Source organism: Aricia agestis, chromosome 10, assembly GCF_905147365.1.
Source record: "Aricia agestis chromosome 10, ilAriAges1.1, whole genome shotgun sequence".
NCBI lineage: Eukaryota > Metazoa > Arthropoda > Insecta > Lepidoptera > Lycaenidae > Aricia > Aricia agestis.
The window spans coordinates 3,809,815-3,835,454 of record NC_056415.1 but is presented as its reverse complement, the minus strand read 5'-3'; the positions used below and the strand labels follow the sequence as shown (position 1 = coordinate 3,835,454).

The following is a 25,640-nucleotide window of genomic DNA, read 5'->3' as shown; positions in this document are numbered from 1 at the left end:
TTGAGCTTATATTTTGTATCGTTTGCTAACATAAACTATATAAAACCAAAGGCATTCAGTGCGCATAATTTTCGCATGCATGCATTGTACGCATACAGTGTGGGAAAGAAGGAAGTTGTCATAATAAATACGTGCACGAGCATTCATAATAGTAATATTGGTAATTTTAATCATACAACGTAACTTTTCTACTGTCTCATCTTGTTATTTTATTTCTTGCCATCTAAACTATCGTTGTATATAAAATGTTCGTGTCGCGATGTTAATCGCCAAACCCTTCGAAGCTGGACCGATTATGTTAAAAAAAAATTAATGCCTATCGGGTACGTCTGAGAATTGGCCAATCTCTATGTTTTACACCCGAAATAGTGTACATATTATATGGCAAAATAACTTAGCCTAGTCAGCTAAGTAATTAAGAGATTTTTTGAAGGACATTCAAAAAGATCCGTTTTTTTGCAATAAAGATACGAACCGACCTAACTTAGTTCCAGACTTTGCCTAAGGCGCAAGAAATTACCTACCGCCTAAAGCCTTTTTGCTAACTACCGCGAATTACACATAATATAGCAACACTAACGATGATATAAAATGGCGGTCATATTTAACCGGCGCGGGCGGTGTGAAGGGTGACAGAACATAAATTGTGACGTCACTGGTCTGCGGTAATGGTCGTGTTAACTGGATTGATATATGCATGATACTGTTACAGTTAGCAGTGAAACCGATAGATTCCCTCCGATATGTTTGTGAAGTCTGCTTAATAAAATCAGGATTATAGACAAGCAGTCATGCTCTAGATCAGCGGTTCTCAAACTCTTTTGGTGGCGGAACCCTTTTAAGAAGTGACTTTTGACGGACTCCCAAAAAATGTTTTGCCTTCGAATGAATTGTCTCCAATCTTCATGCTGGTGTTCGATGACATTTCTAAATACAATTTATGGTGGCTCTAGATACAAAAACTTATCAATTTGTATCATTCTTAATACTATGATTAGATGAACTTCATTGCTACTTAACATAATTATCATAGACCTATTGATAACAAGTAGTTTTGATGTGACGGAATGTTACGCTATCCAACATCCATTGTCAACATAGTCTTAATTAATGAAGTTCAATGAAACACGAACTGAATTCGAAGTGCCAGAATTGGGCTCTCGATTGTGATCTTCAGATTTTAGTACACCTTTTAGCTTTATGGTTACTTACGACCGACCTTATAGAGACGTAAAAGCTTTTACTGAATAAATGATAATATTTTTCGAGTGAGTAAAAGCAAAATCTTTAATATTATTTTATGTAACAAAAAATATTAGTCCAATACGTTCATCTTTTAACAAGCACATTATCGTAATTATTGATTTTAACTTTTTTTAATTCATAAATCTTAAGTAAAAGCGATTTGAGCATTAAAGTAGGGCTTTATATAATATATTTCATTATCCATATTATGTTCAATTAAAGCAACTTCTATGCTCTTATAGAGTAACTTAGACTTATATGTGCTGCAAAAGCTCCTATGTGATACGCTTCTATACTGCCATTTGACATTATAAGGGACATTAGGGTACTTGTACTACCTACTTATATATACTAATATAATATCTAACATTAAGCGTTTGTTCCAGATGAGCTCGTGGTGGTCGTGTCGTTCCCGGCGGCGGTGCTGCAGGTGAGCGGCCATGTTGGTGGCACGCGCGGCGCTCGCGGCGCTGCTGCTGCACGCCGCGCGGTCCTACCTGCTGCTAGTGCCCGACACCGCCCCGCCCGGACACACCGTCCTCGACGCCGCTGTCTACAAGCTCGGCTCCGAGCGCAAGTACTCCATCGACGTCCATCGCACCGCCAACTTCGTGCACCACATCCTTCGCGTCAACCGAACGTCGGGTCTCGTCACGCTGCGGAAAAGGCTGCGATGCGATGGCGTGCTCTACCCGAATTTGTTCACGTTCTACGTCGACTCCACGTCTGATCGCATCCGGGACATCGACTACTACAGCCTGCCCGTCCGCGTGCTGGTCACCGGCGAGGACTGCGTCCGACGGCACGCAGATCTCTACGACATAGACTTTGACCGCGTTTACGACCAGAGCGATGCCGCCGACCAGTACGACGACGACGCGCCGCGAGACAAGAGGGAGGTCAAATACCAGGAGAGCATGGATTGGCGGCTGCTGGAGGGAGAGGAGTTGGATTCTAGTCAATACAATGTGCTTTCAACGGCACATCCGTGGTCCTTCTCCATGTTCGAGGACTACGTCGCTCACAATAGAAGTAGGAAGAAAAGATCTCCTTTGGTACCTTTCGATATGGCCATAGACGTGAAGATCGCGGAGGCGAGGCAGTGGGTTTCGGAGACGTACGCCAGCTTCTCGATACCCACGACGGAGCGGTGGCAGGGGATCTGCCTAAAGCAGTCGCAGTTCGTGAACTCCCTTACCGCGTTCCTGCCTCGCACCGTTCAGAAGAATTGCAAGGTGCAGTTCCTGGACGTGAGCGATCCAAGGTTTCTCATAGAGAACTCGCAGGGGGATTTAGTTGCGAGGGACGACGTCTGCATCCAGGAGCCGATGTGGAAAGTCTCCGTTCTGTTCACCTTCAACTGCGACAAGACGAATATCATAGACTCGGATCATCGGCTGAAGATTGTGTACCATCATCAGGAGCTAAACGACACGGACATAGCGAAACGAGTTAAGAGGGAGCTGAGGAACCAGTCGCCGTACTTCGAGCAGGCGCTCTACGTGGCTTCGGTGGCTGAGGAGCAGCCTCCTGGTGTGGTGGTCACTACTGTAAGAGCTCGGTAAGTCTTGATTCCTTTATAAAACGTCACCCGAACCCAGTTTGTTAGAGTTTGTCTTCGCGAGATTTCATTTGAAGGTTTTCCGTTACAAAAATAGTCATTCTAAGAGGCATTCCTTTATGTTCTCTTGTTTATAACGTTTATTCTCTCAGGGGGATAAGTTACGAGCTCTAGCAATTCGCAAAAAGATGACGTCATACTTCTGCATTATCGCGCGTAAAGTACTTCAGTCCTGTAATAACTTTATACTGCATTAATTTTACGTTTTCCCCCGCGTTACCGTCTCCTGGGAGACACGGTTGTCATTGAGTCATGAACGCCACGGAAGTACAGTTGGTTTAGACTTGTTTTACCTCTGAAATAACCTTTATACCGATGACGTAAGGGTTACTGTCATGGAAGCTCCGAGGTTAAATAATTTTAAACGGATTATAAACTCTGCTGTTGAAGTAAACTGACTAGATACACCGTCCAGGTGACTCGTAATTTTACAATTGTTTTAAATAATATTTCAAATAATATTTGTTTCCTGACATGCGAAAAATATAGAGTTACTGTCTATCGGGAAAAATCGCACTTTATAGAAGTCCCTTGATAATTTTGTTACACCTACTCAGCATGTTGTTTTAATGTCTTACGTATGTAGAAGAAACGATGAGCGTTATTACTTAAATACTACATTAGCAGTTTACAATTATTATTAGTATTCTCAAAGCAAAGCTTCTTAATCATTATAATATTTAGTTTAAAAATCTTCACAACCTTGCTCCAAGTGGATTATTAAATAATTTACATTCCTTAATTTTAAAACGAATAGAATATTCTACCACCGGATCAACACATCAAAGGCTCATAAAGCACTGGCTAGCTTAATTGACTTTTAGCTGTTGGGGCGTTATGGGCTCTATTTGAGCTGGCAACACCGTGGCGAACAATGGCGGTCGTTAAACTGAAGCGCTACGATTTATTCGCGGTGTCGTGTGATGCCCGCTTTATGACCTCATGGGATTTTGAGAATTAAATATATGAAAATGGGGGTAGAGGCTTAAAATTTTCAAGTAGTTTTTTTTTATCAAAACTCTTTGACTCCAAAGCGTTTGTAGGTATGTTGGTTGGTTGTTTATTATCATAAATGGCTATTATAAATTAACTTATTAAGGTATTTTATTAAATTTGCGCAAGTATTGGTAGTGTGCACACGTCAATCATAGACGAATATCTTTCTGCGGGTTCGTGATCTCCTATATATTTTGTTCATCATGAGCAAACGAAGAGAGGTCGTAATGTTTAGAGAATAAACGAATTATCCGCAAAACACTGAGTGTGTGAGCGATCAACGTGGTCACAGACGCAGTAATTGGCCGAGCAAAGCAAATGTCGCCGCACAGGCGGCACAGGCATGCTTTAATGCCATTAGCCAAGAATCCCGTTCGTGGAAAAGAAACGCCACAATCCTATAGACATCGGCCAATTTATGTAATTTCCTCAATCCAAGTGCTTAGATGGGAGATTTAATTCGCTCTGTAACGACTAACCGGTATGATACCTGGTAGGGATGCCATTGAAACAGTAATAATTGGATATTTACTGCTTAAAATTGATAGAATTCAAATTACGCCCTTCCCTTCTTTAGAAATTTATAAACTGTTGATCCAATTATTATTATTGATAGATTTTTCCATTGCATACTCTGCAAACTCTACTACTGACCTAGTTTTTTTGGTTCAGCGACCCAAAAAACTGTCACTTTGTCTTGACCTCACTGCTCCCGTCAGTACTATGGTCTTTAAATTTACAGTTCTAAACAACATTCAACGACAATTAAGTTTGTCACAGAGTAATAAAGCTTCCGTGGAGTTTACAATGTCTTCTATAACCTTCCAATTCTTGCAGTGACCCAGAGAACAGCCCAGTGACTTACTCCATGTCGAGTCTGCTGGACTCCCGATCAGCCGGCATGTTCGCTGTGGACACGCGGACTGGGGTTGTCACCACACAGGCCCGCCTCGACCGAGAACGCCTGGACGTGCATTACTTCAGGGTAGTGGCTCAAGACGATACCTTCCCGCCGCGAAGTGGCACGACTACACTGCAGGTTTGATAATATATTATATAATTTTCTGAATTTGAATGGCTTGAACGGTTTTCTCTAAATCCTTAATTGCATTGCGCAATATTTATTATTCGCCAAGAGATTTTTATTAGTTGGAGAGCCCAAGAAGGCTGGCTGTCTATTTTCAAGATAAGAAGTACGTGGATTATATCCCTTGCAAGTAGCCATCGCATTACGCTTAAGTATAGTATATGAATCGTCTAATGGCTGTTTTCGCTCTTCACCAATATACTCTTTATTTCAACATACTGCTCTCCTCTCTTTTCAAGCCTATGCACTAACCATCAGCTCATTCCCTACCAGATCAACGTGTTGGACTGCAACGACCACGCGCCAGTATTCGAGATGCAGCAGTACGAGGCGTCGGTACGGGAGGGGGCCAGCGCCGGCACCACCGTTCTCACGCTCAAGGCCACGGACCAGGATATTGGGAAGAATGCTGAGGTGATTACTGAATGTTACTCGCAACCTTGCATTTTCGCGCGATAATAAGTAGCCTATGTCGTCTTCTGGGAGTCAAAACTCAAAGTAAATATCTTCATAGGCATCAAAATAGACTAATAGATCGTGAGTGCACAGAAAGATCTTTCTTTTTTTTTCGCATATAATATATATAACTAGCTATTTGACCGAGCTTTGCTCGGTATTCGATAAAACACGAATAAAATGACATTTTATAAAAATGATTCCTAGCTAGATCGATTTATCGCCCCCGAAACCCTCTATATAAAAAAATTCATGAAAATCGTTGGAGCCGATTCCGAGATTCCAATTATATATATACAAGAATTGCTCGTTTAAAGATATAAGATATCTCTACTTTTGATAAAGTTCATATTTCTCTACTTTGCGCTCAGAAATTAGTTATACTTACCTACAGTATGAGTCTTTACCTTGTACCTACTCTAGAGTTTTAACCACTTAAATAAGCCACTCAAGCCTAAAGCTACACGCGCTAGAATTTCAGAATTGCGATTATATTCACATTTCACAGCACTGAAATCAACTCTATTGTATTAACACAGACTTCTTTATGATTTTCTACAATTTTCTATATTTCTAGGTGGAATACTCAATAGACTCGGTAATAGCTGACGGAGTAGACCAGGATAATGAGTCAGTAGACTCTGGCGAGCAGACAGAGAGCAACGTCTTCCGGGTAGACGGCAGAAGTGGGGCGCTGCTGACCAGGGATTCCCTGGACCGGGAGAAGGTCTCCCGATATACTGTCATCGTGAAGGCAACGGATCAGGCCAGCCCGCTGTCCGATAGATTGTCCAGCAGGTTAGTGGTGGATTTGCTGAATATTTTGAAGTTTGTATAATGTTTTCCTTGTTGAGCAATTGAGCATTTTTGATTTTGCCCTAAGTCTAATATAAAATTGTAACGTTACGAATAACGTTAAAGGATATTAGATAAGTTTAAGGTATCTAACCCCTTAGAAACGTCGATTTATTTATCAACAATGACAACTCTTTGTTTGATTAACTTCATCTATTTTCTATTTCTCTAAATAGTTTTATAAAAAAAGCATTTCGTTTGTTCCAGTGCGACGGTATACGTGAACGTGCTCGACGACAACGACAACTACCCGCAGTTCAGCGAGAAAACATACACGGTTACCGTGGACGAGGACATCAGCGTCTCCGATAGCCCCGTTATAGCGAGGATAAAGTATGTAAAATTTATTTTGTAATTTTATCTATAAAATATTATAAGAAATATAAGGAAAAATACTTATGGTACAAAAGATATTTATTACAGGGCATAACTGAAAATGTTTTATTTTAATGACCAAGGCATAGTACATAAAAATTATATACTATGGCTAAATCTAAAAAAAAAAGATCAATTAAAGAGGTATTGGGGAAATGTATTGGCGGATAGATATTATTTCACGGATTTGTAATTGTAGTGAAAAGACTTTTCGTTTCAAAATATCAACCTTTGTAATTTGGCGTGATTCTGCAATTATTAATGTTGATATCATAAACTTATAATGCAGTATATTATAAGTTTATGGTTGATATCAACATTTCATGTCAACACGAAAACGAAAATGATCTATATAGGTCTATTGATGGTAAATTCAATAACCTCGAACGTCCACAACATAAAAAAAACAAACGAAATTCCAAATTCAAATGCCGCGCCAACAAAATGGTTTTCATAAAAAAGTGGCACTAAACATTTACGTTATCATCGGTCGGGCCCAATAAACCTCACCGTTTCGGTACATTCAGTTCCCCTGTTATATTTCTATAACCTAAGAGCCAGCGACAGCCAGACCTTCCTCATTTTATAAAAGCCGAAAGTTTACCTGTTTAATACCCTTATAGAGGTGAGAACGACCAGCAACTATGGAGTTTCGGTCGTTACTTTAGGAGGTATCCAGTTCTGAAGGTCTACATAACCTTCGATGAAGTAAATACCTCCTACAGTAACCTGGAGCGGAACCCCATATTGTTGCTGGTCGATTTTACCTCTATTATAGGAGTCATAACAGGAAAACTTTTAGCTTTTATAAGATGACGAATGGCGATGGCTATCGCTGGCTCTTGGATTACTACCCCTACTGTGCCCCGTTGAATTTATAAGTCTAGAACAAGCGATTGTTTACGTCGGCATCCGTTTTCCGATAGCTTACTGTAGCATCGCAGACACAAAATTTATTTCCCTGCAACAAGCGAGTTTGAATTTTGCAAGAAATTTAATTTGTTTAGTAAAGCTTTGCTCGGTCGCGATATAATGAAGTTTCATAAACTATTGTACAAAGGGAAAATATTATGATATTTCAGTTTTATTTGTACATCAATTTATCATAAAATAACATGATATTTTTGTAATAACTTACATAAATATTATGAAGCTGTAGAACATACGAAAAACTAAAACGAATAAAAAGTTACAATAAACATACTCGTATCTACAAATGTAGAGAGAAATTACTCGTTTTACTGACCTTTTCAACCTCTATCAGCCATTTGAATTATTAGTGTAAATAAAAGCCGGGAAAACCCGTGATCGGCGCTGTGAATAGGGTTATAAATGTAGGTGAAGCGAAAATAGTTTATGTGGCTCGCACTCACTAAAACCTTTTATGCTTTTTTGTATAACATTAAATATGTATGACTTATGTATAGTGGATTCTATACAAGATTCGCCTGTTTCATTAAAAAGCGTGTGAGCTTCGAGGAATTGCGGGATGAGTGTTTTTAGTCGCGCTCGATTGCAACAAAATATCTGGTAAGATTTTTGACAAAATATGAGGGAACCGCTGTAAAGTTGCCAGTATGTACACAATGGCCCACGATAGCCCACTGCAGGCCATCATCAACTGTAGACCACGATTAAATCAATAAACTTGAAATTTCCATTGTCCGCCATCATTCACTATTATTTTATATTTACACCCGTCTGCACAATGGCGATGGCATGTAGTGGGCCACTATAGATCATTGTGAAGAGGCACCTTAACATTTTTGACAAATAGAGTAAGCCCTGCAATATGTTTGACAAATGAGGGAATCCCTGCATCATTTTTGACAAATCCTGGAGCTCGCACGCCCATTACAATATTATATACAATATTGTATATTGTATCATAATAATTCTCCCCACACCGATTTCGGTGACGGTGGCCAGTTTCATTGAAACCGGGCCAGGTACGCAGGAGTAATTTTATAGGGCTCAAGTGTGTACGCAGTACACAAGAGCACTCTCTATTCCTTTACTCTCATAGCCCAGTGGGACGGATGACCGACACGACTGGCGAGAGATCAGGCGCAGGACCGACTTTTTACATGCCCATCCGACGCATGGATGATCTTACTTGTCCGACAATCAGGTGATCAGCCTGCATTTTCGTAACCAAACTTGGAAATAACATGTTTCCAACGCGGGAATTGAACCCACGACCTCCGAGTCGAGAGCCACGCTCTTAACTACTAGACCACGGAGGCGTTGTATCATAACATAGCGTAAAACAGAATTATTGTATTATCCAATATCATTTTCCAGAGCAACAGACGCGGACGTGGGTGCGAATGCTGCTATCCGCTACGCGATCATCGGCGGCAACAACCAGATGCAGTTCTCCATCGACAGCCTGAGCGGCGACGTCGCACTCGTCAAGCCGTTGGACTATGAGCAGACGAGGAGCTACCGCCTTGTGATACGGGCGCAGGGTATGTATTGCGGCATGGGCTTAGACGCGGCATAAGGAAGAGATAAATGACAGGTTACCTTTATGAATCTGTTGTTTTGTCTTTAGTTCTAAAGAAAGTTTAAACCTTCTTTTAACATCGACGTGCGTTTGATTTTCCGTTTCTCGTAGACGCTATTTTCCTTTCCATTGCTGTATTTCTTATATAGGTATATCATTTTCTATAGACAAGCGGTCGCCATACGGGCTATAAAGCTCTGGTTACCTCCAAGAGCGGTGCCGTCTTGTGGCGGCCGTGATGCAGCGGTGAATGACGGCCCTAGAACGTTGTCTATGTGGCCGGTATAGCGCAGTTTCCTAGAGAATGGTGTCAATTACCGTTCTCTAGGAAACCGCGCCATATTGCTTACATGGACAACGTTCCATTAGAACGTCATTCACGGTTCACCACTGTATTACGGCCGCTACATGACGGCGCCGCGTTTGCAGGAAACCAGGGGCCTTACTCCCGAAACTGATATCGATTTCGATTTTCGATTTCAACGGTTTTTGACACTTTAGACATCTAAAATAGCTCTATTTTATAGTTTGTGCGTTTTATGATGATATGCGTGACAAATTATAATTGACAATAGTAGGGAAGTTACCTGACAAAAATTAATCGATAGTTTAAAAATATCGAATCACTTCGTAAAGGAATTGCAATCGAAATTATCGATTTCGTACTGACATTTCAGTGGTGCCGGCGATTTAAGATGGCCGCCCTTTTTTATCGATTTGATTTCGATTCAACCGAGTAAATCTCTATTGACATAAGTTCCGTTTCATGAATATGACATTTTTCAAATGTTTTCGTAACAATAATTTTATACTCATATTTCACAGTTAATATTTATAATTTTTATCAATAAGTTAGCATTTAGCATCTTTTCATTTTTATTCATTTACAATTATAGGAAACATTTGTTTTTGTAGATGGAATATAATTTATTACATTTTGTTTTTTTTTGTTTTCTTGTAAAAAAAAACCCGTAGCAAGGAACATGAAAACTGTCACCCATATCATCTTAGAACGCACAAACTATAGATGTCTAAAGTGTCAAAAACCGTTGAAATCGAAAATCGAAATCGATATCAGTTTCGGGAGTAAGGCACCAGATCTTAAGACACATAAATTATATAGACTGACTGGACTTATGGAGGACTTAGAGGACAGACATATTATATATATAGCACTCTCATAAGTTATCCTACCGAACTTATTCGAACCGAAAATCAAAACATCCGCCAGTGAGATTTATTTTTATTCGCAACCATTCAGTTAATGCCGGACTCAAAAACCAATATTTATAAATCCGGTGGAAGTTTTAACCTTTGGCAAACACGTTCAAACGATGTTTATTGAATTGATTCTGAATTTTATCACATAAAGCGGGTGCACTTTTCTCAATTACATTTATGAAAGCATATTCCAAAGTAATTAACGTGCCGGTTTAATATTCATAATAAATTGTGCTCTTTGTAATGGAAAATTCTCGTAAAAATTGCTGTCGCGGGAACAAACAATATTTTATCATTTGCGCTCAATATCATCACGTGGAATGTATACAATTTTAGTGACACAAAGGTAATAAAGCTGGTAGCTTTGTTTAGGAATAAAACATAGGATAATAATATGTATTGATATAATTAGTAAGTTAATTATTATTTAATATTGTGTATTGCGTCTAAAGAAGGTACGTTTTATGTGCGTCTCTACTAAATTATTAAGATATCTTTATTTGGGCATGGTGAGTTGTCCGAGACTCTAGAGGAGACATGATTATCACCTTGATATCACCTTGGCGGAGCCGCCTATCACAATCGATGATCATCACGGCAATGAACATAGGTAACCTAAGACCTCGTTGCATAATTGCTTTGTCCATCTCGTTTTATATAACTATCTGCCGTACTCAGAGTGGAACATTAATTACTTAAATGTAATTAATTCAAAATTTTGACATAAGCCCCATACATTATCTGTCAAAGTCTTCATTAAATTGAAGGTTAATCATCATTTAATGTTTCTGAGTACGGCGGTATATCGTTCGACAGATGGTGGTAGTCCGTCCCGCTCCAACACGACTCAGCTGCTGGTCAACGTGAAGGATGTGAACGATAACGCGCCGCGCTTCTACACCTCGCTGTTCCAGGAGTCTGTCAGCGAAAATGTCCCTGTGGGATACAGCATTGTTCGGGTAAGAATGATCTGATATAACCAGAGACAGTGGATCGGTTTGGTAAGGTGGGATTCCAAACTTAATAACTCGTGCCCGGTGCCGTCGTCATACGCTTAGAAACGCAAACGCTTTGGCTTACAATGGGGACTAAACCTATTGTTCTCAACATGCTAACTGCATAGTCACTTGCTAGGATTTAGAGATTTTAATTTTTTTTTTTAATGATAATTAGGGGGCAAACGAGCAAACGGGTCACCTGATGGAAAGCAACTTCCGTCGCCCATGGACACTCGCAGCATCAAAAGAGCTGCAGGTGCGTTGCCGGCCTTTTAGGAGGGAATAGGGTAATAGGGGAGGGTAGGGAAGGAAAGGGAATAGGGGAGGGTAGGGAAGGGAATAGGGTAGGGTATTGGGCCTCCGGTAAACTCACTCACTCGGCGAAACACAGCGCAAACGCTGTTTCACGCCGGTTTTCTGTGAGAACGTGGTATTTCTCCGGTCGAACCGGCCCATTCGTGCCGAAGCATGGCTCTCCCACTTATAAATGTTTAAGAGACGGATTACAATAAAGGTTGTTCAGAAGTTTACATTTTGATGACTTCTTTGCGAACATATTCGGTATTGCCACCAAAAAAAAACATTACATTGCTTTACACACTCATGTGGAATACAGAAAATTAATCCTCATTAACTGATTGCAGGTGCAAGCTTACGACGCCGACGAGGGTGCGAACGCAGAACTGACATACACGCTAGCAGACAAGGAGTACAATGGGAACGAGCTGCCGATAGCGATTGACGCGCGATCCGGCTGGGTGTATACTGTCGCCGCGCTTGACCGAGAGATGCAGTCCAAGTATCAGCTGCAGGTGAGTAGAGAAAGAAGAGCATCTTACTCGGGCCATAGTATAAATGAGGCGTTCTTTCATGGCTATATTATGATGGTGACTTGTATGAATGAATGGTTACGCTTACGTAGCAAAATTGTCACAACATACAGGTCTGACACTGAGATATTTACTCGTTCCATATATTATTAGAGTTCGTACGACAACTTTTTCAACTTGCGTAGCCACGCGTAACGCATTTGCTGATCGTTTAAATGAGGTTTTCTTTGTGAGATCCATCACAATTCACAAACTAGAAGCCTCCTTTTAAAAATCACTTTTAAATGTTTAACTTCAATTTTGAGTGGTACGTCTATAGTAATATAAATAACATGTTTTGCACTATACTAGTTGCCTTAAAACCATTCTACTCTTGTTTACAGGTAACCGCAACAGACGGCGGTACGCCCCCGCGGTCCGCCACAGCAGCGGTAGTTGTCGCGGTGCAGGACGTCAACGACAACGACCCGGTGTTCGCGCCGGCGCACTACGACCTCGCGCTGGCCGAGGACGAGCCGCCCGGGACGCCGGTTGTTACAGTCACTGCCTCCGACGCTGACGAGGATAACAGGTGAGCATGCCAAACAGAGTGGTTAGTTGACTGGATATGGGATATAAGGGAAGCTGCTGTTCTTCAAACTATTTTAGACTTCATTTAGAATAGTTAGTGAATAAACTAAAATAGAGCACGACCGCCATCTTTGTAATAGTAATATAATAATAATACCTATGGACGCTTCACACCACGTCAGTCTGGCCCCGTGGTAAGTACCCGAAGGACTTGTGTCACAGGTACCAGACAACGGATATATATTTAATACTTTTTATACTATACATATATTTAAGATTTTTATTAATATGATACACATATTTAATACACATCCATGACCCAGGAACTTTGAAAAACTTTTTGTTCCGTCGGCGGGATTCGAACTCGCGACCCCCGGCTTGAGCTACCAACGCGCTCACCACTGAGCCACAGAGGTCGTCAAAAAGAGGTCTTAGTTACTATTAATTAAGTTAACTTTTGCATACGCACGCTCACACTTAAAGCCTGCGTGTGCGTAAAAATGTTGCGTACGTAATTGGTGATTCGTCGTCTACACACATTATCAAAAAACTAGCCACATTTTACTGTTCGTAAAACTAACTATTCACATCCCAATCCCAATTTTTTCACAACCTGATTTTTTTAAATACTTAGTGGTATTATTTTGCCGACAAATTTCCCTTATCTTCTCTATTTTATAATTATTGTGGCTTAGATTTTTTTCTTTATTTAGCTAATTATTATTATTTCACAGATTACATTACGAGATCACGGGCGGCAACACGCGTGGGCGTTTCGCGATCACGTCGCAGAACGGGCGCGGGTTGATCACGGTGGCGCAGCCGTTGGACTTCAAGCAGGAGCGGCGTTACGTGCTCACCGTGACCGCGACGGACTCGGGCGGGAGATCCGACACTGCAGCTGTCCATATCAACATCACCGATGCCAATAACTACGCCCCTGTGTTTGAGAACGCGCCGTATACTGCTTCGGTAAGATTTTCTCCAACTAACTTTTAGAAAATTATTTTACATGCCCCTGTATTTTGCTTTGTAGTTACCACTTCTTACTTATCTACTATCATCATAACGTTATTTATATTAACGTTACAGCATACGGTCTGAACAAAAAAGCGATTGTCGCCGCCTTAAGTGACTCGCAACTAAAACATGTTAATTCTCTGTTATCGATTGCGTTCCTATCTTTATAAAACCCATCCCTTTTTTTCACCTAATACTAAGCTTTTAACATGTATTATAGCTCCAATTCCCGTTTGTTTTACTTAACTTATATATTTTAATATTTCTTTTACCAGGTGTTCGAAGACGCGCCCGTGGGCACAACAGTACTCGTCGTGTCCGCAACTGACAGCGACGTGGGCGTGAACGCTCAAGTGACGTACACACTGAGCTCGGAGGTGTCGAGCGAGGCGGTCCCGCACCACGACCGAGAGTTCCTCATACACCCGCACACTGGCGCTATTACTACTAACAAGCCGTTGGATAGGGAGACGATGAGCGGTGAGTGACGTGGGCGTAAAGTGGGCGTGGACTGCGTGACGTAATTAGGAATGAGCAATTTTGACGTGACAACGTCTAATAACTCGATACTACGGGCTGCATGCACGAAGAAGATGACGACATTGTCCCGTTTCGCTCATTGTCGCGTTCCGCAAGCTCGAGCGCGGGCACGAACGGTATACTACTGTAATGTTTGACGTTATCACGCCAAACTACCGTCCGTAAACCGACTTTACAGACAACAATTTTTTTTCCATTATTTTATGATTAAAATTACACTAAATGCAACACTGCACTAAGCGACACTACGCTGCAGCCTGCAGCAGAGCGACGCGACACTTAACGTTCCGTAGTATTGACGCTTTGTGTCGCGTAGCGCTTCTGCCGCGTAGTGCGGCTTAGCTCTTATTATGATTTCACAAAGATAAATATTGGACCGTGACGTGTCGTGTTGCTTCGTTATAGCGTGTTGTCGCCTACTGCGGTCTTATCTTGTTCCTTTGTATATAAATAATATTTTTTCAGGTTATTTACTGACGGTGACGGCGCGAGACGGCGGCGTGCCGTCTCTATCTGACACCACCGACGTAGAGATCTCGGTTGTGGACGTCAACGACAACGAACCCGTCTTCAAACAGCATCTGTATACGGCAACGATCATGGAGGATGCTTTAGTTGGTTAGTCTTATTTTATCTGGAATTTTAAAGTGTAAATGTTATCTACGTTTATGAGCTAAAATGAATCTCTCCAGGCGAAATAAAATCAATTAATATTTTTTAAGTCTGCATATCAATTTAAAATAATGTAGTATCAGAGTTAATTCATAGTTTACCTACCAGTGTGGAGGTAATAGGAATTATTTAAATACTGATTTGCCATGACCGTTTATTGTAGGTGAGTTACAATTTTGCGAGCTTAAAGTGAAGTGTCTTCCTAATTACAAAAAGATGACTATTTATATAAAGTTGATGTTTAGTCATTCCTGTACAAATTGAGAATGGTGCCGCGGCCTCAAATCCTAGATGATGAGATCTAGATGATGCAACCATGAGTGACAAATAATAATTTGTTAACTATATTATAACTTAATATAAAATACACAATATGTAGGCACATCAGGATTGCAGACCTACTTATTTTGTTTGGGTTATGTCAAGCTCAACCGCCGGCTAACGTTGACTTGACGTAGCCCGACCAAACAGTAGGTCCGCTTTTTGTCTATCAATCAATTTATCTAATGGTACCTTGGGACTTAGTAAAAAATATTTGTAGTTAGACTATCTTTAGGTTAATGTCAGAATATTCTAACAATAATTTCCATCAGTGCTTATAGTCTGTGAAAAAGTGAAGAAATAAAAAAATGGCAACATCGTAGTGTCATCCCTTTCAAATCAATCTAAGAAAAAAGGGATAATTTCTTCACTTTTTTGACAGATTATACCTCTCATTCCAGGCACCTCAGTGACACAAGTGAGCGCGACGGACGCGGACGTGGGCCTCAACGGGCGCGTGCACTACGAGCTCGAGTCACGTGATCGCGAGGAGGGCTCGTTCGTGATCGACTCGGCGTCCGGCGTGATCAGAACTAACAAGGCGCTAGATAGAGAGTCAGTTGCAACGTATGACTTAAAGGCGTTAGCGATTGATGGTGGGACTCCGCCGCAGAGCTCTTCGGTAAGCAGAAGTCGAGAATATTGGTGTAAGATGACTCTAATGTTAGATATCTACTAACTGGTACTTAAAAGTTAGATATTATTGATGTAACCACTTAGCAACTAGAACATTGACCTATTGCTCTTCGCTATTGGTACCTTCTACTCACGTAAGAAAATTGATATCACTTGCGAAATCGAGGACAGAGGCGAAACATCGATAGCTAATGCATTAATTTCTACGTAAACTTTGGCTTACAAAAATGTAAAAAAATCCGACTCTTATTCTCAATTTCCAGGTGATCGTCCACATAAAAGTTGAGGATATAAACGATTCTCCTCCCGTCTTTGAGAGCGAATGTCTGACGTTCTACGTGCCTGAGAACAGCCCCATCGGCACTACGGTTGGAGAGGTGTACGCGAGGGACCCTGACGAAGGACCTAACGCTGTGGTACATTATTCTATCAAAGGTATTGCATCTGTCTCTTTCTATTCCATGTAATGTGAAAGTGAGACGCTTACTACCTTGGTTGGTTGCTTATAAAACTGTAATGAAGTTTGAGTTCTTTAAGCTAAAAAAATGGCAAACAGTGTATTTGTACAGTATTTAACAATAACGTATCACTATATTCTGATCATGATCTAACTACTAATGACGTCCTATCTGAATAACTGACTAAAAATAAGAAAATTGATTATACATAATACAAGCAATACTCAAAATCACAGAAAGTTTTGTGATTTTAAACGATCATTCAAATATTATAAAACCTCTTTTTCCCAGGTGGAGACGATTCAAACAGCTTTTCCCTGGAAACTCGTCAGGGCTCCGACAAGGCTGAACTTGTGACTATGGTAGACCTAGACTATGAGAGTCCAAGGAAGAAATACGAGCTCATCATCAGAGCTGCAAGTCCACCGTTGTGGAACGACGTCAGAGTGGAGATATTAGTTACTGATGTCAACGATAATGCGCCCATGTTGAAGGATTTCCAAGTGATATTCAACAACTTCAAGGATTGCTTTCCGGTGGGACCGTTTGGGAAAGTACCTGCGTATGATGCTGATGTTTCTGATAAGGTATGTCCTATACTAACCTACTAGCATCTACTAGTTTGTAATAGTTTGTTTGGATGTATCATGGACGAATATTTTCCTTAGTCTATGGATGTATGCATGTTTTTTCTCGTTTAATTCATACTAAACAAGTTTTGATATGGTATGATTACTGTGGTAGTAATAAAGGTGTAATAGTTTAGGCTCTCCGCTCTTGCTTCACAAATTAGCCACTTTTTACCTCGTTAAATACCACAACATTATGTCATTGATAAACGGTTTTGTTTATATAAATATTTGATTGTATATATATTCTTTTCTAGCTGCAATATCGTATCCTATCGGGAAATAACGCTAACTTAGTTCTGATGAACGAGACTACGGGTTCAATGACCTTGTCGCCGCAACTCAACACCAATGTACCCAAACTGGCTACTATGGAAATATCTGTTACTGGTAAGCATTACTGAAACTAAGATAGAAAAAAAACTTTTACATAATAATAGAAGTAATTAGTCGACCGCTTGTCTTGGCCACTTAAAATAGTACAGGCATCCAATAAAAGCTCGTCAAATCGAACCCGCCAGTACATTGTACCATTTCAGAGCGTATCTGAATTTTTAACCGACTTCCAAAAAACGAGGAGGTTATATGTTCGGCTGTGGATATTTTTTTTTGTATGTTCAACGATTACTCCGCCGTTTGTGAACCGATTTTTTAAGATGGCGGTTGACATTTTACATACGTTTTTATTATTGCTACATTTGTATTCATTTATTTATATTATAATGAAATTATTTGCCTTTTTACAGATGGAGTGAACGAAATAAAAGCGGTAATGCAGCTTCTAGTGCGGCTGATAACGGAGGACATGCTGTTTAACTCAATAACAGTTCGTCTCAACGACATGACAGCGGAGCGGTTTCTGTCACCGCTACTAAGCTTCTTCGTGGATGGACTAGCGGCGATCATACCGTGCCCGAAAGAGAATATATTCGTTTTTAGTATTCAGGTATTAGTAGAAACATATAATGTGAATTAATATGAAAAGTATGTTCCTTCCGTTAAAGTAACATTGACTCTGCTTCTCTTTTAATCGTGTACAAAATTATGTTGCACTGTTATCACGTGTACACGTAACATATTTAAAAGAAAAGTTACACTGTTGCTATACAAAATAATGGAGTGTGTGTGTGCATCTTATAAGTACTATCAGAGAAGTTAATTCCTATGCAAATCGGGGACCTAAGTAGTTTGGTTGCGTTACGTCAAACCACACAGTGACAGATCACAATTAACATTGAATTGACATATTCGACCAAATAACGTTGGTCTGTCAATTGCATAGGAATCAACTTTCTCGATGGTACATACTTTGTATGGCAGTAGGTCGCTACTTTAAATGAGGGGTCTAGTCCAGAATACCTACTAGATACTTACGACTTTTGCCTTGGATTAACGTTTATAATGTTCCCCAGGATGACACGGATGTATCCGGCAACATACTGAACGTGTCGTTCTCCGCGCGGCGGCCGGATGCCGAGGTGGGCGTGGCCGGCGACCGCTCCGCCTACTACACGCCCACGCATCTACGCGAGCGGGTCTACCTGCACAGATCTACGCTGGCCAGGCTAGCTACTGTACAGGTAATGTGATACTGTAAATCCCCAAAAAATGTTAGTGTAAGTTATTGTCTACAGATCGACAAGGCTTTATATGAACTTGGCGAAAAAAGAATCTAACGCTGCCATCATACAAAAATGTCATTTAATGACAATTCTCCTTTACGTGCAGCGCCCCCGCTCACGTTCATAAAAAGCCTTGTCAATCTGTGGTTTCAAACTGTAAAGTTGTACATATCTTTACATACTTAACGCGCCGCATTCTCGGTCTACTATTTTTAAATATAAGGTGTATAAAGTTTGCCTAAATAAGTATCACTATCATGAGTATCATCATCAGCCAATAGGCTGATACAGTAGCTGCCGTCCATCCCGATCTTAGGCAGCAATAAGTATAGTAATACTAAATTATGTTCTAAACCAGGTGCTGCCATTCGATGACAACGTATGTGTCCACGAGCCCTGTCTTAACTTCGAGGAGTGTCTCACGGTGCTGAAGTTTGGTAACGCGTCGGGCTTCATCGGCAGTGACACCGTGCTGTTCCGGCCCATATACCCTGTTACTACGTTTACATGTCAATGTCCGCATGGGTTCACAGGTATGCAACTTGTATCTACCTATATAATCTTTTATCTCTTGAACACTGATGGAATGAAACTTTTGAAAAGCCTGATATTAAAATGTTTCAATTTCTTTGGTTATAGCCAATTATTATTTTAGGTTCATCTTTATTACACTCATTTTGACATTTAGAACCTGTTCCACCACTTCCTGATAAGTGCCGGATAGGCTATCCACCACTTAACGGCACGACACCTGTCAGATTCTCCATACCTATGGAGAATCTGTCAAATAAGTTGTGGATAGCCTATCCGGCACTTTATCAAGAATTATGTAGTTATGACTCACCTTTTAGTTAGCACCATATACTTAATTATACTATATTACAGGCACGCGCGAACACTACATGTGCGATACGGAGGTGGACCTGTGCTACTCGTCGCCGTGCGCGCGCGGCGGGACGTGCGTGCGCCGTGAGGGCGGGTACACGTGCGTGTGCGCGCCTGGTACCACCGGTACGTGTGTGTGTGTGAGAGAGTGAGATGGGAGAGTACTACATGTGCTTTATGATTTAGTTTTTTGTGCACAGTACCTAACATCAATAAAACAAGTGAATAACAATAATGATTACCAAATCATTGAAATATGCCGATTGTAGAGACGATCTCAAAAAGGACTCACACATTTCTTAATCCTATTCTTGTAGTCTACATACATTGTTAAGATACATGATATTTACAGGAGAGAACTGTGAGACAACCCTAACGAAGGCCACGTGTGAAATGAACGGCGACGGGTCTATATGTCGCGGCGGGTCGCAGTGCGTCGCGCGGCGTGAGGGCGGCATACTCTGCCAGGGCTGCTCCATCGACGCCGCGTATACGACGGATACTTGTGAACTGCGCGCGCGCAGCTTCCCCGCTGCGTCGTTCCTTACTTTCCCCAGCTTGCGGCGACGGCATCGATTTAATATTAAATTAAAGTAAGTGCAATATCTGTATAATGTTGTGTTATTTTATGAAAGGAATTTCTGATATTAAAAATAAAGTATAGGGTAAAGTTTAAGTCTAATGTATTTTTATGTATGACTAGCACGTTACCCGTTACAGCTTTTAAATGCGCTAATATACTATAACTCTATATAAATTGTATGAAAACTGCAATTTTTTCTTAGTACAAGGATACTTTAAAAAATTATCAGAATCGTCTTATATACTTACATATACTTAATATACATAATTATATAATATTTTCATTTTATTTATTTACTAGATTCGCAACACAATCGTCCTCCGGCCTCCTCTTCTACAACGGTCGGTACAACGAGCGTCACGACTTCGTAGCTCTCGAACTGATCCGTGCGGGCGCGGGGCGGGGAGGGGCGGGGCTGCGGCTCTCGTTCGCATTGGGCGGCGCGCGCGCTGACGTCACAGTGCAAGCCAGACTAGCCGACGGAGAATGGCATAGCGTGGAGGTGGACTATTTTAATAGGGTATGTGTTCAAGCTAAGGAGTATTTCAAATGTTGATGTGTTCTTAATTCAACTTTAAAAAGTCTAATTGATTTAAAATTTAATCAAGAAGTTGAATGTAAACGTTAGTTCATACTAGATAAAGACAAGATGCGACACATCGCTACATTTTAATGCTAACGATGTAGATAACGGAGATTTTTATTTTATACCTCAAATTGAGTAGTATACCGTTTATGAAATACATATTTAATTGTGATTATGGAAGTATTACATGTATTTATTATTCAATTCACACTACGCAGACCGCTACCCTCATCGTGGACGAATGCGACCGCGAGCTCTCGTTGGCCGGCGCCGCTGAATTCGGCGAGAAGTTCGCCTGCGCCAACTTTACGCAGAAAGTGCTGCCGCCGCGCTGCGATATACCGACAGAGACCTGTCATAGGTTAGTAAATAAGTAAATTAAAATATAATCTAAATTCTAAGCCCTTTGTTGAATTATCTATATTCTGTGGTATATTAATTAATAGCTTCCTCATAATATCTATTTTTACATTACTTGTTTAATGGTACATCACTAGATGTCTTTATGCTTTTTCTCTCTGTTATCTATGGTTGTGCGCTTTGCATTAATTAAAAACGTAGTTTGCAATAATTACTTTTAAGTATTTTCACTAAAACCAACACCTTTAGGCCTACTTACGCCGGACTAGGTTAACCAGAACTTGGTTGTGAATTTAAAGCAATGATCAAAATCCCAAAACTCAGTTTACAGTATCAATATCATACGTTCATAGTTCAATAAATAATTCGAAATTATAGGTAATTTGAATCAAGTATTGTTATCGCAATGATAAAGACAACGTAAATCAAGATTTTTCTTTGTATTTACGTTGTCTTTCGATAAAATTGTTAATCTTGCTATTTTTAAGATTCCTAGACCTGACGGGGCCTCTACAAATAGGTGGACTTCCCAACTTGCCGAGCAGTTTCCAAGTTAAGAACAAGGACTTTGTCGGTTGCATCTCGGATCTTTACATAGATCACAAATTCGTTGACCTCAATAGGTAAGTCTAAAACTACATAATATTTCGATTAATTACACATATCCACATTATAATTCACCCATTTTTCACATCCCTGCTCTGCCGCGTCGCGTCGTTGTAACCGAATAATTCATTGCGACGAATAATCAATGAATGCCACATTGGAGGGCTGGTGCACCGCAAGTCTAAAAGGACCAATGCGGCCTCGCTCTTGTATTCAACGATTTTCATATTTTAAGTGATGAATAACGTGAATGACACTACAATATTTCCAAAACGCAACATTGTTTATAGCTACGTAGCCGACAACGGAACTCTAGCTGGATGTCCCGAGAAGCGGTCACAGTGCAGCAGCGCACCCTGTTACAACAACGCCGAGTGCGAAGATCTATGGGACACTTTCCTATGCCGCTGCCCTGAAGGATACACGGGGAAGGACTGCGCTGAATGTATGTTATTGTTTGGTGTCTCTTTAACATACCCATGATATAAAATAAAAAACAATATACTGACCTATCAGCATTTTTTGACACAAAGCAAGGTAAACCAAGTAACACCTAATTAACTATATTAATAATTATTATGTCACCTAGCGAGTAGATCGCTACTCGCTAATGTCAAGTCTGGTAATATATATTTGTTTGCAAACATCGGCGTAAAGCTGCGTTTCTACCAGAGATGTATTGCAAGTTGCGACTTGCGAGGAATGACGTGTTTTGAGAACCAATAAAATCGCTTCATTGACGTGACCTCGCTCAGCGGAGCGATTCTTTTGGATCTTAAAAACACATTCCTCGCAACACATATCTGGTGGAAATGCGGTCTTATGGTCAAAAATTTACCCAAAAATGTTGCCATCTTACTCTTGTTACATTTTTATATCTTTTTTACGTCATAATACTTCCTCCAGCAACGTCAGTCCCCTGGCGTTTCAGCGGCGACGGTATGCTGTCTTTCAATCCTCTGCTGCGGCCGATACAGCTGCCGTGGCTCAACGCGCTGTCGCTTCGCACGCGACAGCAGGACGCCTTTCTCATGTCCATACAAGTGGGACAGAACAGCACTGTATTGATTACGGTACGTCTTCTTCTTCTTGTGATTTTACTCGGCTGCAATTTTTGCCACTGAGTTATTGACTGCAGGTACTATTACTGAAGTTGATCCAAAGGCAGATGGCGGTTACCTATGTCATTTTGTCGGCATATGTCAATTTGATGATAGTAGTGATCTGTCGGCTGGGTTTGATGCAACGAGGTCCGAGACTAAATTACACAGGTATCTGCATATGAATCAACTTCTCTGAGAGTACACATTCGATTATTATTAAAGATTTTTATTACGTATTAACGTTTCGAACCAGACAAAAATCCTAGCTCTTTTCTATTTCACTAACTTATTTAACATTTTAAGGTTTAAAAATATGTAATACTTTATACTAAGTAATATTTTTTGCAGCTAAAATCCGGACTCCTACACTACTCATACAACGGCGAAACCATGTTCCTCCCATCACCGAACCTGGCAGACGGTGTGTGGCATCGTGTAGAGATAAAATGGCTTGGCACAGACATCTCAGTGGCCATAGACTATGGGCTTCGTAACGCACTTCTACCGATGCTGGCCAATAAGATCCAAGGGCAGTACATAGGGAAGATTCTGATTGGTGGACTTGACACGACCGCCGGCATATTGATGTCAGACGTTGGATATTTAGAAGGTTGTATACAGGTACGAACTTCAAACTTCAAAAATTTTATTCACAATCAAGTACGTCTAATTTATTTATTAAAGTACGTTGACAGAGTTTATTGCCTTGTTCAAGCGTTTGCAAAACATATTATTATTACGTTTTTATCATTGAAACAGTACGTAAATGCTTCTGTATTCTATTATTTTAAAAATAGTAGGTACTTCCAGGCTTGTTATAATTGGAACGAAGTTCCTTATTGCGCGTTACGAAAGGAGGCTAGACGGAAAAAGTTCTAACGACACTTTTTTGTTAGTACCTGCATTGTAGGGGTAGAGGGCGTTGATAGTATTCTTTTAAGTTTTTTATAACTTCATTCCATCCGGGTGTCCCTTGACACCTCTCAAATTTTATATTTTGTTGTGTTTTAGGACGTTCGTGTGGGTACAGCTCAGTCGCTACTGAATCGACCTACTGTCAGAGAAAATGTAAGAGACGGTTGCCAGTCCAGAGCAGATTGTCTTCTGTCTAACTGCCCTTCAAATGTAAGATTATTACTATTTTACCATGACATATTAACAACTGAATTTAAGTGGTTAAGCAGAATGTTGTCTCATATTTAATACAAAACAAGTGATTACGCAGCTGTTGCTTGTAGATAGTTGGAGAAAAACTTTCAGGTTGGATTTTATTTCTAGTGAAAACTATCACATAAAACTATTATAATATAGATAGCGTGTCAATTATGTATTAAAATAACTTACATATTTTTACACCAGAGTAAATGTATATCATCGTGGGACGTAACGGAATGCGAGTGCACGCACGGGCGCTACGGGCCGTCTTGCGTCGCGGCGTGCGATTTACGTCCGTGCGGCGAACACGCACGCTGCGTGCCGGACGCATCTCCGAAGGGCTACCAGTGTCAGTGCGAAGACGGTTATGTGCCTACTGGTAAGAAATTATGGTAATAGGTATTCTCTTTAAAAAAAAAACAGTTCTAAAAATTAATACACATCAATTAATATTTTTATTGCTAGTAATTGTCGGCTCCGATTTACAATAGTTACTTTAGTGGACATTTTTATTTACTTCTCATTTCTAGAACGAGAGTAATGCTGGTTTATGAGGCTTTTGAACTGAAGATTCATAAACCAGCATTTATTCACTACCGTCTATGACTGGCTTAAAGAATAACCAATATTCAAAGCGTTCAAAAATATAACTGCTATTAAAATCTTTAGGACCTCATTATAGTATCAATATTGTTTCATCAACGCTGTTTAATAGATAAACTCCTATTTAAAAACCTCGGAAACTTGACATCTTTGTTATTTTACCAGGTCGCTGGGGCGAGTGCGAGGAGTCAGCGGCGTGGGAGTGTCCGGGCGGGTGGTGGGGTGCGCGGGCGGGGGTGTGCGGGCCGTGCCACTGCGCCGCGCCCGGCCTGCACCCGCACTGCGCGCCCGTTACTGGCGAGTGCCGTTGCAAGGTGAGTGGTCACGTGACATACACCACAAGATCATGTAATCACTTATAAAAACGACAATTTTTTAAACTGGTATACAAAATGTATATACTACAGTAAAACGGAAACTGAAGTTCTTGTAAAGTTACATAATACAAGATGTGAAGATGGAATTTTTATTCAGTTTAGTTATACTGATTTACCTAAGCAAATCCTTGTGGCAGCGTTACTTAGGATGTCATGTATGGATTATTTATTGGCATAATATGATATAATTTTGTTTAACCAAAAATTGCTCCACAACTAATGCTCGATTTATTAGTTTTCTCAAATATATTCAATACAAAATTACTTACAGGAGAACCATTACCGTCTCCCCGGGTCGGAGGATTGCCTGCCATGTCAGTGCTACGCTGCCGGGTCATACAACAGCTCGTGTGAGGCGCTGACGGGGCAGTGTCACTGTCGCAGCGGCGTCATCGGCCGCGCGTGTGACTCCTGCGCGAACTTGTACGCTGAGGTCACGCCCAACGCTGGTTGTAAAGGTTTGTCTATTGTAAAGATGAATCAGATATGATAGAGTTTTGTCTATGGCTCTGATTAAAATCAATGTTATATTACAAGGATCTTTTGACACGAAAATAAGAACTGATCAACCATGTTAAAAAATTTAGCTGCCGTTTGGCAAGTTCGACTTCAATCCTACTCATAAAGTTAATATACCTAGCGGAATAGAGAAACAAAGGCCTGAACAAGAGAGATGTCACTATCAGTAACACTGCGTGGTAAAAAGAGACGTATGATACAT

At 40.6% G+C, this 25,640-nt stretch overlaps 1 protein-coding gene across 3 annotated transcripts in view; it reads left to right on the top strand.

Moving 5' to 3' along the window:
• The window catches only part of LOC121730971 (protocadherin-like wing polarity protein stan), a 46,098-nt gene that overhangs the window by 1,026 nt on the left and 19,432 nt on the right, over positions 1-25,640 (top strand). For all 3 annotated transcript variants that reach the window (XM_042120229.1, XM_042120227.1, XM_042120228.1), the window contains exons 2-32: positions 1,632-2,806; positions 4,700-4,901; positions 5,223-5,363; positions 5,983-6,203; positions 6,468-6,593; positions 8,940-9,106; positions 11,182-11,324; positions 12,008-12,175; positions 12,577-12,764; positions 13,498-13,735; positions 14,059-14,263; positions 14,789-14,941; positions 15,718-15,938; positions 16,216-16,387; positions 16,702-16,997; positions 17,297-17,429; positions 17,786-17,985; positions 18,452-18,619; positions 19,020-19,194; positions 19,547-19,672; positions 19,899-20,139; positions 20,430-20,649; positions 20,934-21,076; positions 21,564-21,698; positions 21,972-22,126; positions 22,588-22,754; positions 23,133-23,405; positions 23,796-23,909; positions 24,144-24,318; positions 24,708-24,856; positions 25,191-25,377. In XM_042120229.1, the coding sequence (XP_041976163.1) occupies positions 1,686-2,806; positions 4,700-4,901; positions 5,223-5,363; positions 5,983-6,203; positions 6,468-6,593; positions 8,940-9,106; positions 11,182-11,324; positions 12,008-12,175; positions 12,577-12,764; positions 13,498-13,735; positions 14,059-14,263; positions 14,789-14,941; positions 15,718-15,938; positions 16,216-16,387; positions 16,702-16,997; positions 17,297-17,429; positions 17,786-17,985; positions 18,452-18,619; positions 19,020-19,194; positions 19,547-19,672; positions 19,899-20,139; positions 20,430-20,649; positions 20,934-21,076; positions 21,564-21,698; positions 21,972-22,126; positions 22,588-22,754; positions 23,133-23,405; positions 23,796-23,909; positions 24,144-24,318; positions 24,708-24,856; positions 25,191-25,377 (6,523 nt within the window). In that variant the 5' untranslated portion in view covers positions 1,632-1,685. The remainder of the gene's footprint in view (positions 1-1,631; positions 2,807-4,699; positions 4,902-5,222; positions 5,364-5,982; positions 6,204-6,467; positions 6,594-8,939; positions 9,107-11,181; positions 11,325-12,007; positions 12,176-12,576; positions 12,765-13,497; positions 13,736-14,058; positions 14,264-14,788; positions 14,942-15,717; positions 15,939-16,215; positions 16,388-16,701; positions 16,998-17,296; positions 17,430-17,785; positions 17,986-18,451; positions 18,620-19,019; positions 19,195-19,546; positions 19,673-19,898; positions 20,140-20,429; positions 20,650-20,933; positions 21,077-21,563; positions 21,699-21,971; positions 22,127-22,587; positions 22,755-23,132; positions 23,406-23,795; positions 23,910-24,143; positions 24,319-24,707; positions 24,857-25,190; positions 25,378-25,640) is intronic.